Raw genomic sequence first — 17,098 nt, forward strand, 5'->3', positions numbered from 1 at the left:
CAGATGCAGATATATAAATGTGCCAGTTTGCAAAATTATCGGAGGTCAGGAAGGGAGGCTAATGTCGGAATGTCCGAACTCTGGGTTCTGTCCAAACTCCGGGTCCGTGATAGTACTTGTTGCTTTCCAAAGTCAATAAAAAACCCCACATAACCGAAAGTTTATTATCTATCAATCACAGTGTTTGTACAAACATAATCCAATTGCCTCAGGTAAGTACCCACAAAAAGAATGAAGCCAACAGGACCTATGGTTGCTGAGATATTGCTTTTGCAGTGGAGGAAGGTAAAACCTAGGGAGGGGTGTCAGAAGTCCGAGTCTGGGGCAGGTTGATTAGATGCCAACGAGATTAATCTGGGGCGAGATAAAGAGAAGCGCCCATTAGATAAGATTAGCAAGTTGGTAGTTGGTAGTTGATCGTGAAACTGCGCGCGACCTAAGTACGACCTCAGTCCGACCTCAGTTAGCCGAGGTTTCACTATCAACTATCAACTTTCACTTGCAGCTTGCAACTCGCCAGGGGGATCTGGCCGCATTTTCAAGGATTTCGAAAGGCGCCTGCCTTATATGGTCATTAGGCGCCCACGAAAGTTGCGAGTTGCGAGTTGCACATGCGCGTAGATTAAATGTACAATATCACCGCCATAGGGGAGAAGCAGAACGAGAGGGTCAGAAAAGAACGAGTACACATGCCCGCAGATGCGGATGCCTGCCACAGCAGATGCCTGCGATGCAGATGCCCACGCGGAACAAAGCGAATGGATGCCTGCGAGAAGCAGAAGCTATGACTAGAAACCATGAGCAATTGCGAACACGAGACTGCTGCGACGCTCTGAAGGAGAACGCGTAAGCAGGCGAGACGGGCGCCTCCTGCCACCCCGGCGGCGAGAGAAGCGCTACGAGTCACGTGAAAGCCCCCTGCCTAGAAATGCAGGAGTACGAGTCAGAGAAGGACCTCGAGGAAGTAAACGGGAAACCAAACCGTACATGACGAAGGGAAACAAAACACCTGCCTACATAGTAATGAACCAAAGACATCTGTGAAATGCAAGGCAGAGGGTCGAACTCGTAAAGGACAAATAGGAATCCACCCGGGAGAGATCCTCGGCGGGCGGCGCGAACAACAGAGCGCATGAAATGGCGGCGGCGAATCATCTCCCAAAGATAACTCTGGTGAGAGCAAAGGATGGCTGATAGAAAGCCGCCGCTAGCACAAGTGCCACCCACAATGCGCTATGAACTGAGAGGGCTGAAGAAAAATGTGGGTAAAAGCGGTATCGGAAATGAATGGAAGCCGGAAGTGAAGTGAAGCAACTAAGTACAACACAAGAATATAGTCATGGAAGAGGGCATATTGATAGACCGCTTATTGAGTGGTCCCTGCCGAAGGGCACCTGTATAAAAAGGAGAAAACGCTGCGCGTCAATCCTACCTGCACTTCCCACACCACCAGCATCACCCCAGACATGCAAACCATCACCATCCATGCCATTGAAAGGGGCCGTGCCCCATCTAGCCTGCCACGCAGCGCCAGGGAACTCGAAATCGCACACTTCGACGTCATCATACCCCCAACCATTCCCCTGCGCGTAGGCCAGAGCGTCCGCGTCAACTCCCTGACGGAGGCAAGAGAGGCGGGGAACGTGGAGAGAGAGGCCTACACCCCTGCGTGGTACGAATCCACCGCCACGGGGATTGAAGGGAGGGTGATAGGCATCCGAACGATGGAGCTGGCAATCACGGAGTTCATCATCAGAAACAACGACCGCCTGTCCCTCGTCGAACATGCATACCTCTCCATACAGCACGTCCAAGGGATCACGGTCCACCTAGGCCTCTGGCAGAACATTGGCCGCACCCTCCTGCTCCCTTTCCTCCCCCACACGCGCCACATCCCCATCGAGCGCGACGCAATCGTACAGCAGGACGAGTGAAGAGCCGCGCGCGCGCAGAACCGAGCGATTGCACCGGGCCAGGGCCGCAATACGCTGGTCCCGCACGCGCGAGCGGGAGGACGGAGACCTGAAGCGTGGGGAGAGACAATGAGGGGTCGCAGAACGCAGGAAACCCGTGGGTGAACGGAGACAGATGGAATAGCGATAGGGAACAGATTAGACAAGGAACACCATCGGAAACATATGCGCGTCGTTCTTATAGATGCAGGGCGGGCCAGGGCCGCTGCAAGGTGTGAACGGAACTACGCAAGCGTGAAAAACCTTGCAAACTGACACGGGACGGTGAGACTGAGATAAGACATGAAAGGGAAAGAACATGGATGCGGAACAAGAATAGCCCGCCTGGAAAGGCGAGGCGCTTCTCCCCGCAGTGCCAGGGAAACGGGCAGTGAAATGCAGATATAGAACCGACAAAGGGGATAGAACGACACAAAAAGAAGATACACGGGCACAAATTGAACAACCTGAGAACACACCGTATAACGTGAACCAAGCCCACCCAAGTGGACGTTGAGGAGAGAAGATCTGCGCAGTGGTAAACGCCGCGAACGTGGGTGGCAGAGACTAAGAATCACTCACAGAAGGCGAGATGACATGCACCTCCTGAACAGCAAGCATGCGCCGCAACGCGCAAATGTTTGAAAGAGGGTAGAACACCCTACGTGAACTGGCGATATGAGCCAGAGTATGACAAGCGAAACGGAGACAGATGGAATGGCGAAACAAATCTAGCAGGATGCGCGGCACGGCATAGATCGAGGGCATAGAAGCTGAAATGCAGCGGCGCCGTAAACGGCGTGGACTGTATGACACAACCTGCGGGCCATGAATCCCAAAAGCTGAAACACAGAGTGGAATTAACACACAAGCTATAACCTAAGCATGATGTGAAGAAATAATCTCACCGCGCACCGGAGTAGGAACTCGAAAGACGTGCCGCGTAACGAAGTAGCACGCAAGATGCTGGAAGTACCGCCTGCCCTGAAATGCCCAGGAGACAGTAAATCCTGGGCTGAGACCCGAAATAACCCAGCCTGAACAGAACAGAATGTACCTCCCGAGAAATACAAACCTAAATGGCATGCCCCCAGATGCAAGCGAGTCGGAGTGGAGAAGATGCAACTATGGGAGCGCCACAACAAATGAAAACATAGAGGACGAGCGAGCAACAAGAGGACGAGCAGCGAGCCGACCTCCAGGAGAATACACACGCTAACTCCGCGGGATAGACGATGCAGTCCACGCTGCAACAACTGGAGCGATGTCGGCCGAAATGAAGTCCAAAACAACCGCACATAAGCGTAATGGAAAGGCCTCCTAGCAAAAGTAAGCCTGACGGCGTGCGGTGAACCGCATGGCAACCTGATATGGATAGAACGGAGCGCACATCCAAGAGAAACAGAACCTAGAAGTGCGCGCCCCTATGCGCAAGTGTACGGACCTTAGAGGACGTCCCTACATAACCCGCCGGGACGACGATGGCGAAGCCAAATGCAACGGAGACAGATGGAATAGCAATGAGCCACTCCCTATCTAGATATGAAAACCGACCAGACGGGAAACGAAACTGGCCGCTGCGAAACAAACGGAACGCACCTCCAACGGAACCTGAAAGCGCGCGCCTGCACGTGCAAAGAAGTCGGAGTGTCGGAATGTCACTGTGCGGCCTGGAGCAACGAAGTAATAGAAAACGATTGACTCCTGCAGGATAGAATCATGAGACCCACCCAGTATCGCACAAAGCGGCGATGAACAAGCCAAAGTGCAAACTGACCTAGTGCGAATGGAACGGAGCATACCTCCTAAAAAACACCGGAAGTAGAAGCACGCGTCTCTGGGTGCGAAGAGAATTAAAACGGAGAGAAGCACTGCGCGGCGACCTAAAGGAGGAAACAAGAGTGAGATGAACGCAACGGAGACAGATAGAATAGCGGCGATCTCTCCGGGAGAGATGAAACGCACAAGACTTAGAACTGCAGCGTATATATGGCCGTGCGGAGCGACGGCCGAAACCGGATGACACGGCACAGCACGGAACAACCAGCGCACTGCAACAGAAATGAAATGATGCGAAGGAGAGCACGAAACAGATCGGTCTGCCGAGGCGGGGCGCAGTCACCTAGCGGTGGCCCCTGAACCGGCGCGTAGACAGTACACGCGAAGCGGAGTGCGCAGGGAGAAGTAGGCGAAACAACTCGTACAAGAACATAAGAATACAGAGCGAGAAGACGCACACAGGTATAGAAATGCTGATGAAAGTGCCTCGCTCCACGGCGCCACCTACTACGGCTCGAAAGCTGAGTACTGAAACGAAGCGATACGCGTGAAGCGCAGAGAGCCTAGAACCAGGAATAAGCAACGAAATGAGCGTAGGCCAACTAAGCACCGTGAAGTGTGATGAAAGTTACTAAACCGCGGACCAAAGCAAGTCCTAAGTGAATGTCCAACGGCGGTAGGGACTAGACGGAGCATGAAGACATGAGTACGCTCGAGTAGTGCACTCTAGAAATGCTTTGGATGCGTCCGCGGACACGGAATACGTGAGATGCCGAATTTAGAAGGCAACATTGCCCGCGCCGGGGCCGAGCGCCCGGTGCGCGGGAGTACCGCTGCGTCGGTGCGCACACAGCCACGCAGTGGCAATATGGGAAGCCCTCCTCAGCAAGTAGATGTAGGCACCCGCCGCAATGGGACCGAAATTGAGGAGGCCAACCGCGCGTGCTCGTGCGTGAATTCTTGAAACCGAGCGGCAGGATGAGCTGTGAGGAGGACTATGTAAGGAACCCGGTGATGAGAGCCCCCCTCTCTCCCTCTCCCCCTTCTCCCACCACCTTCCCTCACTGCGAAGATGGCGAGCGACGCCGAGAACGCGGCCCAGATGCCGGCCATTTCGAGCGACCTCATCGGGCAAGACCTGTTCATGCAGATGCCGACCGCGAACGTATGGAATGGAGCGGCGAACGGCGAGACTTTCGGAATCGAGCAGGAAGCGTACAACATGCCCGCGGGTGTGCGAACCCTGGTACGATGACAACATATGATTGGCGTGGAGAGAGACTCACAGCTGCCGCGAAGGTTCCGGCGCACTACGCCCAATCTCCGATTTTTGGCGAAGGTCACGCGAACGCGTCCCCGTATCGGTCGGCCGAAGGATCGCCGACACCGGCGAGCTGCCACCGACGAGGTACGAGTTTCCTAGGGCACCAGACGCAATCTTTCCCAGGCCTGAGTGGACAAACTGCAGCACCGAACGCCGGTGAGGGGAGCAGCCTCGACTCCTTCATCCTGAGCGACCCCTCGACCCCTGTCACACCCCGCGCGTTGAACGACAATGTCTGCAGCGTACCTGAGGTGGCCGATTGCCCTGTAGGAGAAACGAGCGCCGTCCAAGCCAGCGACGGTGGAGAGGGACAAAGCGACACGCGTGGCAGGAAGAGACAACGCGTTGAGGTCTCCCCGGAGAGGCAGAAAGGGCGCGACACCTCCAGCGTGCCTGTTAAACTGGTGAGAGCCACGCTCTGTTTTGCCTGTCTGTGAGGATAGTGCGTAGGGGAGCATACACGCCCGCCCAAACCCGGCACAACCCGACGCCAGTACGGCGCCGCCGGAACTTTTGAGAGATAAGGAAGACGTACTGACCAAGTGCCCGTGCTAGGAGCATACCGCAAAGTCTGCAAAGAGCAAAGGAAAGCGTCGCGATCAGCCCCCGGGACTTCCCCCGGCGCAGGGTACTTATTTTGTCGACGCGGACCTCGCTGCGTACCTCCGCCGCGATGAGCAGCGGTATAACTTGGCGATCCAACAACAAGGTTTCCCTCAGATTGGCAATGAGACGCAACCTCCCCCTCAAACGCAGACCGCGCCCCCTCAGAGCGATAGCGGGAGCGACGGAACGAGCGGAGGATCCTTTCTCGAACTGGACGTCGCGGCGATGATTCGCGAGCAACCAGAAATGTGTAAGAACTTTCTGAAAGGCACCAACCACGCGCCCTCCTTCGCGCCACCCCAGCCTCTACCGAGCACGCGCAGCGTATCGGTGCGTGACCCCCTCATCCACGCCCCCCAGGCCGCGGTGCCCACCGTCATCGCGCACATCGAGATCCCCCCTCCTCCTGTGAAGCTGTGGCAGCCGAAAGACGCGACGCTGGCGGCGCCAGCAGCAGTCGCGAGACCGTCGCGCGCGCACGCGGGCCTGTCAGCGTCCGCGCACGCTCCGAGTGTGCGCAGCGAGGAAATGGACGTCGACCCGCCCGATGCGACCCCAGCGAAGCGAGGGGCCCCACTGTCGCGTACGCTGAGCGGCAGCGCCCACGCATGGCCGAAAACTGGAGCAAGCTCCGAGCGCGTGGGCACTGCTGCGATCGCACCAACTCCCGCAGCCACCCCAGTCCACCTAGACCCGGACGCGAGATCAGCAGAACTCACGCGTACAGGCATCCTCCGTGTCATGGAAACGCCACGCGACGGCTTCCCCACGAAGCACGCGCGCGGCCCTCTCGATCTCGTCAGAGACTTCCTCCGCAAGGACCTCAACGCACTCAGGACATGCAAGCCCGGCACCTGTTTCGGTGTGGAGCTCCACGGGATGAAGGACACGGGCGACGAGGAGTACCTCACGCGCGCCCGACGCGCAATAGTGAAGGGGATCACTGCCTTGACCGGGATGACGAACTTCCGGTTAAACTCACCGCCGCGACCGTCGCAGAAGGGCCTCAAGCGTGACTCCTCGATGCTTTGGACTGTGTCCTCAGCCGAGCCGGGCCCAGTACGGATGCTCGTAGCTAAAGGAGTGTGGCCGACCGATTTCGGCGCCCTCCACATCCACGATCTCTTCGTCAAACCGACGCGTTTCTGCATCAAGTACATGGGCTTTGTGAGCGGCGAGAAGGCCCACGTGAGGCAGGTAATCACCGAGAACTTCCTGAGCGCGCCCTTCCTCGACCCGATCATAGAACTCGTCGCGACTGACCCCAACCTCCCCGCGGGCGCGGATGCAGAGGCCGTGGCGAGGGGCATCGTCGAGAGTTTCGAGATAGTCATCGACAGAGTCGCAGGCGGGCCGCAGAACGGAGCAACCACCGCCGCAATATACGCCGACCCGCCAACTTCGGACGAGGAAGCGTGGACCGACTGGAACGCGGCGCTGCGCAAGCAACCACTTGTGAACCGCTTCGGACCCCATGCGATTGAGGTATATCCCCTGATGAGATGCGCAGGCTGCCACGCGGGCGACCACGTTCGCGCTAACTGCCCTTTCGAGGCCCTCCCGGGCTGGTTCGACGGATTCTCTGACGGCCAAGCACAGAATGGACAGCCCGCCACGCCCCGCGCGGACGCGCGCGCGGCCTCGCACGACGCAACGCGTGTCGCGCAGCTGCAACCCCCGCACCTGGCTCCGTCGACCGCAGCGCCGCTCGCGGGAGGGAGCGGACAGGCAATGACCCCGGCCGAGCACCTCCGCATAGCGCGCGAGCACCTGGCGGTCGTGTGCGCGCACCCGCAAGTGTCGCGAGAGCAGCTAGACCTCCTTCGGGATTGCACCCAGCTCGCTCAAGGGCCCGCGACCACGCAGCAGGGCCCATCCCAGCTAACGCCGAACGCGATGAGTCGCCAGCAGAACCCGCAGCGAATGGACCCCTTCGCGCCGACCCCCACTCAGCTCAACTCCCTCCCGCCGATCTACGAAGGCACCGCGCCTGGACAAGAGACACTCCGCATGGCGCGCGACCCCTTCGCGCTGGCACGCGAGCCGTTCGCTGCCCCGTGCGAACCCGGACAGGCACAGCACGACCCGCCCGCGATGTGCCGCGAGCAGCTGCTAGCATCGCGCGACACCTTCCTCCCCCCGCACGATTTCGGGCAGACTGCGCGCGAACAGTTTCAAGACTTACGCGACCTGGCGGCACCCGCGCACCCCGCCTTCCAACAGCAGAGGAGAGAACAAGCGAACGCGCGGGACTACCCCCTGGACCTGAGAGGCTCGATCGAGATGGCGCACGACCCCTTTAACGGGACGCGCGAGCAAGCCCAATTGACGCATGCCCGTCCGCAAGGCGAGGAGTACCGGGTGGACCTGCGCGCGATGGCATCGCAGGCGCAGCACACGATCGCTGGTGCGCCGCAAGTCGCGCCCGCTCCACAGGTGAACCCTTTCGCGCAGGCATCACAGGCTGCGCCGCCGCACACGCAGCTGCCACCCCAGCAGACGCACCAGACGCTGCCCGCGCGCGCACCGCAACCACGCGCCCCGCTCCGCGACATGGACGACACGGCGTACGCGTCGCAGCGTGAGTTCTACCCCCCGGCGCGAGGGCGTGGCCACCCTAGAGGCAACAGGCAGCGCCCGCGCCCTCCGCCGCCGCGTCCGAACTACTCGCAACAAGGGTACGAGAACAACGATGGCTTCTACTCGCAGGGCGGGGGCTACGGCGACGATTTCGGCCCCGAGCACTACCCTGCGCCGCCCCCGTACGCTGCGCAGGACGCGTACCGCGGACAGTACCCGGCGCAGTACCAGGACAACGCGCCTCGCGGCGGGGGAAGGCGCGGCAGCCGGATGAGGACCTTCTTCCCCTTCCCCCAGTAGAGCGCGCACGCGCGTCGAAGAGGGGAAAGCGTGGCACAGCGCGGCGTACTCCCTACCGCGGCTCTTGGCGGGCAACGACACCTGCTTGCGCAATCTGACTCGATACACACGCGCGCACGAGCGGATCTGCCCTCGGAATGCTCCCCCCCCCCGCCGAGTCGCTGCCTGCCGCCCTGCTAACTGCACTGTACATTCGATATTCTTGAACCGCGCGACTCACCGCAAGTACATACGCTGCATCTTACCCCTCCTGACTGATAGTGTACATGCTAGTCTGACACAGTACAACGTTGATTTCCGTCTACCTCCACCTAAGTAAACGCGCCATGCTCTGTACATCCCACCCATTCCTTGCCCGCGCGCGCGCGCATGTCTCCTGCTCCCGCACACGTCTCACACTGCGGTCTAGACCTACTAGGCAGCTGTATCTTGCTATATCCCACCGTAATTTGATCGATCTGTACATACAACTAACCGTGCGAGTCCGCGCCCTCCCCAGGTCTGAGAGCAGTGGCAAGACTGACCCCTTGTCGCGACTAATAGCTCTCGATCGCATGCCGACCGTCGCAGCCTCCTCAGCTGTGGGCGGGCGAGCTCAAAGGTGCGAAAACGGTCCATCTGGGCCCAAATACACTGGCTCTCGCGAGCGCAGGAAAGCCTGGATGTCCGGGTACGCGTGCGTACCAAAAACGGCGGCTTATTGAAGCCTCGACGTGCCGTGCCGAGAGGCTCAAGCCACCGGCTGCCTGACAGCGGATGGAGGTCAGATACCAGCCGAAGTGCATAGTCGACCGAGTGGGTCGGGATACACCCTCTTACCCCTCGCGTTGGTTGGCGCGTGGGGGACACTTATCAACCGCGAACAATAGCAACGAAACGAACAGCACCCAACATTTGGAGAGAGCACAGGCAACGGACTTCAGCCTCGGATCAGCCCGAGGTGCCGCATGCTCTCCTGCTGGCTGCGGCACCGTGGACGGCGGAGACGAGAACGGTGGCAGGCCGGACGGACGGGAGGACGTTACAGTCAACCCGCGCCGAATGGATTCCTTTGTCTCGACTGCGGAACAGGGGGCGGAGAACGAACAGCGAAGGACGAATAAGAAGAAACCTAAGTCAAAAGCGAGGATCACTGTCGCATCCCTCAATATGAAGGGGTATGGGACTGAAGATCGTACGAACGGCTCCAGCAAATGGCTGCTCATAAATCAGCTAATGCGTGACCGGAAACTGGCAGTGCTAGCAGTGCAGGAGGCGCACCTCGACAGTGAAAGGCTTGAAACACTCCGTCGAATTTTTGGCAGGCACTTAAGTATCTACATGTCTGCGGACAGCGAGAACAGCACGGGTGCACGGGGTGTTGCCATTGTCATCAATAAGCGTATCCTGAAATGCGAGGAACCCAAGCTACGCGATGTCGTGCCTGGAAGAGCATTACTGATTAGAATTCCGTGGGCTGAGGATCGCACTCTGACGCTTCTAAACGTGTACGCACCGAATGATAGAACGGAGAACGGCGCGTTCTGGGATCGACTAAGCGCGGCACGCCTAGGACGCATTGACGTACTCCTGGGGGACTTTAATGTTGTTGAGGAAGGAATTGACCGCATACCTGTGCATACTGATCCTGAACGAGCCACTGAACCCCTGAGGAAGCTGCGAGACGACCTGCACCTCCTTGATGGGTGGAGAGATGCTTACAAGCAAACTAAGGCCTTCACCTTCCTGCAAGAGAGCACGGGCAGTCAGTCGAGAATCGACCGTGCCTACGTGAGGCGCGCAATGCTGAAAGACTGCGATGAGTGGCAAATCACGGAATCGGGAGTACCCACAGACCACTGCCTGGTGTCGTTCGCTGTAGCAAACCACAAAGCTCCCTTCGTCGGCAAAGGGCGTTGGGCCATGCCGGCACACCTGCTTGAAGACAATGAAATGAAGAAAGAGATGAAGAGCTTGGGAGCTGCGCTCGTTGCCGACCTAGAACGTCTGCGGGTACGCACGGATGCCGCAAACCCGCAAACGGTGTACGAGAAGTTCAAAACCGACTTGATCCTGGCAGTAAGAGCGCGCGCAAAGGCGAAAGTTCCCAAGATCCAGCGCCAGATTGATCGATTGAGACTCGACCTAAACAAGACCTTGAACGACACGAACTTGGGGGAGGGACACGCGAGTCAGAGTGAGGCGAACCGTACGAGGAACGCGGCGATGCTGCAAGCACGGCTCGCGAAGCTGGAGTCGAAGCGTTTCGGATGGACGAGACGGGATGTCGCGGCGCGTCACTGGGCGCAAAGCGAGACAATTTCCCGATATTGGACGAGAGCGAATACTACCCCGCTGGCCTCGGAAGTGATGTACACGATGAGAGAACCGGGCGATGGGCCGGCAAGTTTCACAAACCACTCAAAGAAGATGTCGGCGATTGCTGCGAATTTCTACAACTCTCTTCAGGATGATGACCCACTCGAGGAAGGCGAATATCACGAGGAGTACATAGCGGAGGCCCTGCGGCACACGGATGTGCGCCTAGATGAAGAATCGAGAGCGAACCTCGCTAAGAACCTCACGAAGGAAGAAGTCATGGATGCAGTCCGCTCGGCGGCACGGAACAAGTCCCCCGGGCTTGATGGACTTCCGACGGAGGTCTGGAAAGCGTACCTAGGATGGTATGAGGCAGACTCGAAGCGTGGTGCGCCCGCAGTTGACCTGATTGGTGCGTTGACGACTGTGTACAACGACATTGAGCAGCATGGCGTGTGTGAGCGCTCCTCTTTCGTCAGAGGCTGGATATGTCCCATCTACAAGCTAAAGAAGGACAAACGGGAGATCGGAAACTACCGCCCCATAACGCTGCTGAACTCCGATTACAAGATCATGACCAAAGCGCTTGCAACTAGACTAGCAGACGTAGCGGCTACAATCATACACCCAGATCAGGCTGGTTTTGTCCCGGGACGCAGAATTTTCGACCACATCAAGCTCTCGCAATTGATGGTTGAGTACGCGGAGGCGGAGGAAGTAAATGGCGCTATTGTCGCCTTAGACCAGGAAAAAGCATACGATAAGATCGACCATACATACCTGTGGTGTGTACTCAGGCACATGAACTTCCCGGAGCACTTTATACGTACACTGGGGCACCTGTATGCGCGTGCAGAGAGCTGTGTAATCGTGAACGGAGTGCGAAGTGAGTTCTTCCGAATCTGGAGGGGTGTAAGGCAAGGTGACCCGATCTCGTGCTTGATATTCAACCTTGCCATAGAACCCCTGGCGTGTGCAATAAGGCGATCAGCGCTGAAAGGGTTCGAAATCCCGGGTGCCACGGAGAGATTAGTGGCAAAACTGTTTGCTGACGACACGACCGTGTACTTGAGCGAGGACGACGACTACGGGGCGGTAATGGAGATCACCGCGACTTGGTGTAGAGCGTCTAGAGCCCGTTTTAACCGTGAAAAGACGGAGGTCCTCCCGGTCGGAACCCCGGAATACAGAGCTCGTCTGCTTGCGACGAGACGACTGAGCGACGCGAGCCCCGCACTGCCGGATGGCATCCACGTTGTCAAAGACGGGGAAGCAATACGCTCGCTGGGCGCGTGGATTGGGAACGGCACTGACCTGGCTACGTCCTGGCAACCTATCCTCGGGGTAATAGAGAAGAATCTGGAGAAATGGAGCAGGAGTAGGCCGTCCCTGTATGGCAGGAAGTTGATTGTTGGAATGGAAGTGGGTGGACGCACCCAATTCCTTACCATGGCGCAGATGATGCCGTTGGATGTCGAGAAGAGAGTGACGCGCTTGATCGCAAACTTCGTCTGGGGGGGAGATGAGCACCCGCGCGTTGCAAGGGAGGCCTTGTACCAGCGCCATTCAAGTGGTGGACTGAACTTACTAGACATTAAGGCAAGGAATGAGGCAATTGACCTTATGTGGCTCAAGTCCTACCTGAACCTGACTAGAGACAGACCTGTATGGGCGCTTCTTGCGGATGTGCTTCTAGCAAATGCGGCCGCCGCAACGTCGAAGAATGTGGCCCGATCGGCGCGCACGAACACCTTCCTGCAGACTTGGAGGGTGAGCACACGCAAGAAGGCCGGCCTACCGACGGACCTAGCACGAATGGTGAAGGTGGCGGAGAAATTCGGAGTGAAATGCGAAGTTCGGAAGCCGACAACGAACTTGAAGAGCGAGTTCCCGATATGGTACCACATTGGGGTGGAGACCGGGCGCTGCACGGCGAACTCGAAGTCGAGCAAGTGCCTGCGGGAGAAGCATGGTGTCCTCACCGTCGCGCAATGCAGAGAGACTGCGAATCGGCTCGAGACGGCTGCGAGTGGACACCGAGCTGTGAGTACGTGCGATTGCGGCGCGTGCGCTGTGGACCGACTGGAGCGGGGCTGCGATAATCCCCACAGATGTGCGGAGGCGGCGAGACGAGCCCTGGGGAGGCTGGAACCGAAATGGCGGCCTGAAGTGGGCGAGAATGGTGATGGTCTTACACTCACGAGGCGGCGCAAACGAATGAACCAGACGGCGAAGGCTGCGAAGGAAAGAATCCTTTTCGACCCCTCACTCACGCAAGGCACCCCTCTAGCGATGGCCTTCAGAGTCTTCGTGCGGGATACTGACAGAGCCGACGGAGTTGCGACGAGGGTGCCCCGCCCCTACCAAGTCCAGAACGAGGAGGTGGAGGTCTTTACAGACGGCTCCTGCGTAAACAACGGCAGGGACGATGCGAGGGCAGGTAGTGGGGTGTGGTTCGGTGTTGACGATCCGAGGAACTGTAGCTCAGGGGTGCCGTACGACGCCCAATCGAACCAAACGGCAGAGGTCTATGCTGTTGCTCTGGCGCATCGAAGAGTACCGCCCTTCGCTGCGTTGCATATTGTTAGTGACTCGAAGTACGTAGTGGAAGGCTTCACCACTCACCTGCCGAACTGGGAGCACAGAGGCTGGCTTGGTGTTGCGAACGCGGCTGTCTTCAAGGACACCGTAGCTCTCCTGAGAACGAGGTGTGCACCCACGACGTTCAGATGGGTTAAAGGACACTCCGGGATTCGCGGAAATGAGGAGGCTGACAAACTCGCTGCAGCCGGGGCGGCCGGACCGACCCCGATGAGGCCGATCGACTTACCGGCGCCTAAATGTTTCGAAGTCGTGGGCGCCTCTCTCTCTCATCTCACACAACGACTAGCATACCGCGGCATCAAGTCATGGCGCCCTTCGCCACTCAAGCCCTCGACGCGGCGCGCACTCGAGTGCGCGCAGACAGCGATCCAGGCCGCGACTGGCGCTCGCCCGACGGAAGGAGCACTCTGGGGCTTGCTGAAACGCGACCCCATCTCACGGAAGGCGCGCGATTTCATCTGGAAGGCGTTGCACGGCGCGCACCGCGTAGGCGACTACTGGAAGAACATCCCAGGCTACGAAACTCGCGCCGTCTGTGCGCATTGCGACGTTGCGGACTCGCTCGAGCACATACTTGTTGAGTGTGCAGCACCCGGGCGGGCGACCGCGTGGTACCTTGCTGACCTGCTTCTGAAGAACCGCGGCTTCTCTCTGCGAGGCCCCTCCTACGGCCTTGTCCTGGGCTGCCAAGCGCTTGAAATCCTCAATAACAAGGGAAACCTCGACTCTGGCGCGACGCGACTCGCGAAGATCGTGGTGTCCGAAACCGCCTATCTCATCTGGACCCTGCGCTGCGAGCGTGTCATCGGGTGGGCACTCGAACCGCGACGCACACACTCGGAACAAGAGATCGAAAATTGATGGCTTGCGACGCTGAACAAGCGGCTCGGACTTGACTGCGCGTTGACCAGCAAACGCGTAGCGGGACGAAAGGCCCTGTCCACCACTCACGTGACCGCGACATGGCAAGGGACCCTTCAGCACGAGGCGGACTTGCCCGCGGATTGGACAGGGATGCCGGGGGTTTTAGTGGGTAAGCCGGCCCCTGCACTGGCCCGCGGGACAGGGTAGCCCGCCCGACCGAGCCGCGCAGAGGGCCGTGCAGTCCCACACTGGGGCGCGAAAGCGCCCGCGTGCGTAATGCATTTCCCCCGGCGCGGTGAAGCAACGGGACGCCCCTGGGCGCCCGTGACCCTGAGGAGGATCTCGCAGGAGACGGGGGCCCTATGTGAACCCCGAGCAGGCCTGAGGAGCCCTGGGCAGGCCCTGAGGAGCCCTGGACGGGCCCTGAGGACCCTGGACGGACCCTGAGAACCCTGTACGGACCCTCCCCCCCACCCTTCCCTAGGACCCTGGGGACCCTGTACCTCCCGGTCTAGCACATCGCGTGGAAGGCCCTTTCAGGGCCGCGCCACGTGAGCACCGCAAAAAAAAAAAAAAAAAAAAAAAAAGAAAGAGACACAGCGCGCCCGCTATGGGCGCTTCCTCGTTTATTTCGACGGAATGGGCGTCTATCGGGCAACGTCACCGATCGGCAGACACGATCTGGGATCTGGTCCAACCGTCTGGTAGCTGGCACTGGGCAGCCACGGCTCGTTCGAGTTGACCACCATCTCCGCACAAGACTGTCCTCCACCGCGATGCTGTTGCCTGACCTCAACCTCGACGTTCTCTTGCACATCAACGCGTTTTTGGTGCTCAGCGAAACCTCCCAACTCACGAGGACTTGCCGATCTCTCCATGATGTCCTTGTCCATGTACTTCTCCAAGGCCCAATCACGCTGTACCGAGACAGAATCATTTCCCTCCGCAGGTTCATGCATCAAGGCAGTAGGCGCGGCTACGAGCCTGACGACACACCTAGGGATATGTTTCCCTTCTTGCGCACCTTGATAATCGTCCCCGGCTCAACTACTGGCTCTCCATCCCCTAGCGAGTCGGCGCAAGCCCTCAACGACATCCTACATCGCTCTCGAGATCTCATATCGCTCACTGTGCTCAACGTTTCGATGACGTTCCCTCCCCAACAGTTGCGAATGGCTTTCGCTGCTTCGCTGCCGGCGTTGGAAGCTCTCATCCTGTGCGGCATCACAGCGGACTACCGGGATGCCCTCGCCGATGTCGTCTCTCCGCATCTCCGCACCGTCCAACTCTCATCTTCACTTGACTCTGACGTCGACCTCATGCCCCTTCTGCAGTATCACCGCCTGATGATCACCACCCTCTCGCTCTCGTCGGCCGCTCTAGGCGATCTTGAAATGCCCCTGCCCAGCGTGCGCGAGCTGAGAGTCATCAGCTTCTCCCCCAAGAACGACGAGACTGGATGGGCGGCACCACTCGTACATCTCTTCCCCAACGTCGAGCACGTCAGCCTACGGATGCTCTACATGAGCGACGGTTTCACGCTATGGGCACTCGATCCTTGTTACGGACACAACATAGCAGATACTTGGCGAGCCCGGGCAAAAGCTTGGGAACTGCAGCACGGGACATGGAAGAACGGCTTGCGCTATCTCCGGGTCCACTCCATCATGTCTCTCTACTGTCTCGGCCTATCCTGCCATGTCTCCTGCCTGGACCTGATCATCGCTGAGCTGTCCCTGCACATGGCCAACGTCGCGCTCGCCGATGTCCGCCCGCGGTGTATATGGCTCCCACTTGCGTTCTCGGACATGCCGGACAACACCGAGCTGCCTGCGCTCATGCGCGTCGTCGCGTCGACGCGATCCGTGACCCATCTCAGGGCCGAGATATGGAACTTGAAGGACTGCGGCGGAAACGACTTCGTCGTGAGTTTTACGTTTCACAAAACGCGACCGTGCTCGTTGCGGTCGTACCGCGCGCACTGATGGACCTTCCGTCTGCAGATAACGTTGGCACGCCTTCTCCGCGAGTCTGCCGTGTCGCATTTATGCGTACACCTATATTTCTGCGACGAACACCTGTCTGGTGGACAGCAAGAACGCAGGCGATCTATTGCGTCGGCACGGGACGATGAGCTCAGTCTCGATTTGCTACGGATGCTACAGGGCGACAACGTCGTGCTGCAGTACATATTCATCACCTTCGAGGATGAACGTGTAAGGGCCTGGGAAAGACATCGAGCAAGCGGAGAGTCGAGCATAGAGTGGAGCGAAATGGGACAACTGCGAGCCCGAGAGCTCGTAACCGCAGAAGGCTTGGTGAGAAAGTGAGAAATCCCCGGTGATCATATACATAGCTATACGGTGCGTTCTCAATATTGGTGTATGCCGGGTTGGCTGATAACACGTGTCGTTTTGAAGCGCAAAACCGTCACCTTGTCGCATTACTCCGTACCACTCGTTTTGTTCCTTTCGAGTCAACCGGTCTACACGCTGCTACCATGTACTCATCCGGGATGCATCACGCACGACTCCCAACGTTTGAGACGGGTTATCGCCACAGGCTCCCAGCCAAAGCATCAACGCTACCACTTCCCGCAAAGCTACACGGAGGGATGATCCACTCGGGGGAGGCTGTATGAAACGCCACGAGGCTACCAAACCAAAGTGTATGTCCGAAAGCGGTAGGAGCCTGCCTATATCGGGCAGGACTGTGAAGACAAGTGAAGTTGAACATACAGCGACCAACGACGCGGTCACTCTGCACGTGAGTCGGTTTAAACAAAACAGAG

General features: G+C 58.4%; 7 protein-coding genes across 7 annotated transcripts; all 7 read left to right on the forward strand.

Moving 5' to 3' along the window:
* Positions 1 to 1,466: 1,466 nt before the first annotated feature.
* Positions 1,467 to 1,934, forward strand: TRAVEDRAFT_21144 (uncharacterized protein; the record flags this gene model as incomplete). The annotated part of the gene is made up of 1 exon (XM_008040864.1): positions 1,467 to 1,934. The coding sequence occupies one exon, from the start codon at positions 1,467 to 1,469 to the stop codon at positions 1,932 to 1,934; it is 468 nt and encodes a 155-aa protein (XP_008039055.1).
* Positions 1,935 to 4,803: 2,869 nt separating this feature from the next.
* On the forward strand, positions 4,804 to 8,541 carry TRAVEDRAFT_21145 (uncharacterized protein; the record flags this gene model as incomplete). The annotated part of the gene is made up of 5 exons (XM_008040865.1): positions 4,804 to 4,963; positions 5,008 to 5,139; positions 5,200 to 5,459; positions 5,611 to 5,991; positions 6,022 to 8,541. 5 exons carry the CDS (start codon positions 4,804 to 4,806, stop codon positions 8,539 to 8,541), a joined length of 3,453 nt encoding a protein of 1,150 aa, XP_008039056.1.
* Positions 8,542 to 9,297: 756 nt separating this feature from the next.
* TRAVEDRAFT_125985 (DNase I-like protein) lies at positions 9,298 to 10,866 on the forward strand (the record flags this gene model as incomplete). The annotated part of the gene is made up of 1 exon (XM_008041525.1): positions 9,298 to 10,866. A coding segment is annotated over one exon (1,569 nt), but the record flags the coding sequence as incomplete, so codon positions are not given.
* Positions 10,867 to 11,817: 951 nt separating this feature from the next.
* Positions 11,818 to 12,504, forward strand: TRAVEDRAFT_98723 (uncharacterized protein; the record flags this gene model as incomplete). The annotated part of the gene is made up of 1 exon (XM_008041526.1): positions 11,818 to 12,504. A coding segment is annotated over one exon (687 nt), but the record flags the coding sequence as incomplete, so codon positions are not given.
* A 150-nt stretch (positions 12,505 to 12,654) lies between these two features.
* Positions 12,655 to 13,431, forward strand: TRAVEDRAFT_126501 (uncharacterized protein; the record flags this gene model as incomplete). The annotated part of the gene is made up of 1 exon (XM_008041527.1): positions 12,655 to 13,431. A coding segment is annotated over one exon (777 nt), but the record flags the coding sequence as incomplete, so codon positions are not given.
* Positions 13,432 to 13,650: 219 nt separating this feature from the next.
* TRAVEDRAFT_125335 (uncharacterized protein) lies at positions 13,651 to 14,304 on the forward strand (the record flags this gene model as incomplete). The annotated part of the gene is made up of 1 exon (XM_008041528.1): positions 13,651 to 14,304. The coding sequence occupies one exon, from the start codon at positions 13,651 to 13,653 to the stop codon at positions 14,302 to 14,304; it is 654 nt and encodes a 217-aa protein (XP_008039719.1).
* A 779-nt stretch (positions 14,305 to 15,083) lies between these two features.
* TRAVEDRAFT_48608 (uncharacterized protein) lies at positions 15,084 to 16,292 on the forward strand (the record flags this gene model as incomplete). Its single annotated transcript, XM_008041121.1, has 1 exon — positions 15,084 to 16,292. The coding sequence occupies one exon, from the start codon at positions 15,084 to 15,086 to the stop codon at positions 16,290 to 16,292; it is 1,209 nt and encodes a 402-aa protein (XP_008039312.1).
* Positions 16,293 to 17,098: the final 806 nt, after the last annotated feature.

Source organism: Trametes versicolor (genome assembly GCF_000271585.1).
Source record: "Trametes versicolor FP-101664 SS1 unplaced genomic scaffold TRAVEscaffold_7, whole genome shotgun sequence".
Taxonomy (NCBI): Eukaryota; Fungi; Basidiomycota; class Agaricomycetes; order Polyporales; family Polyporaceae; genus Trametes; species Trametes versicolor.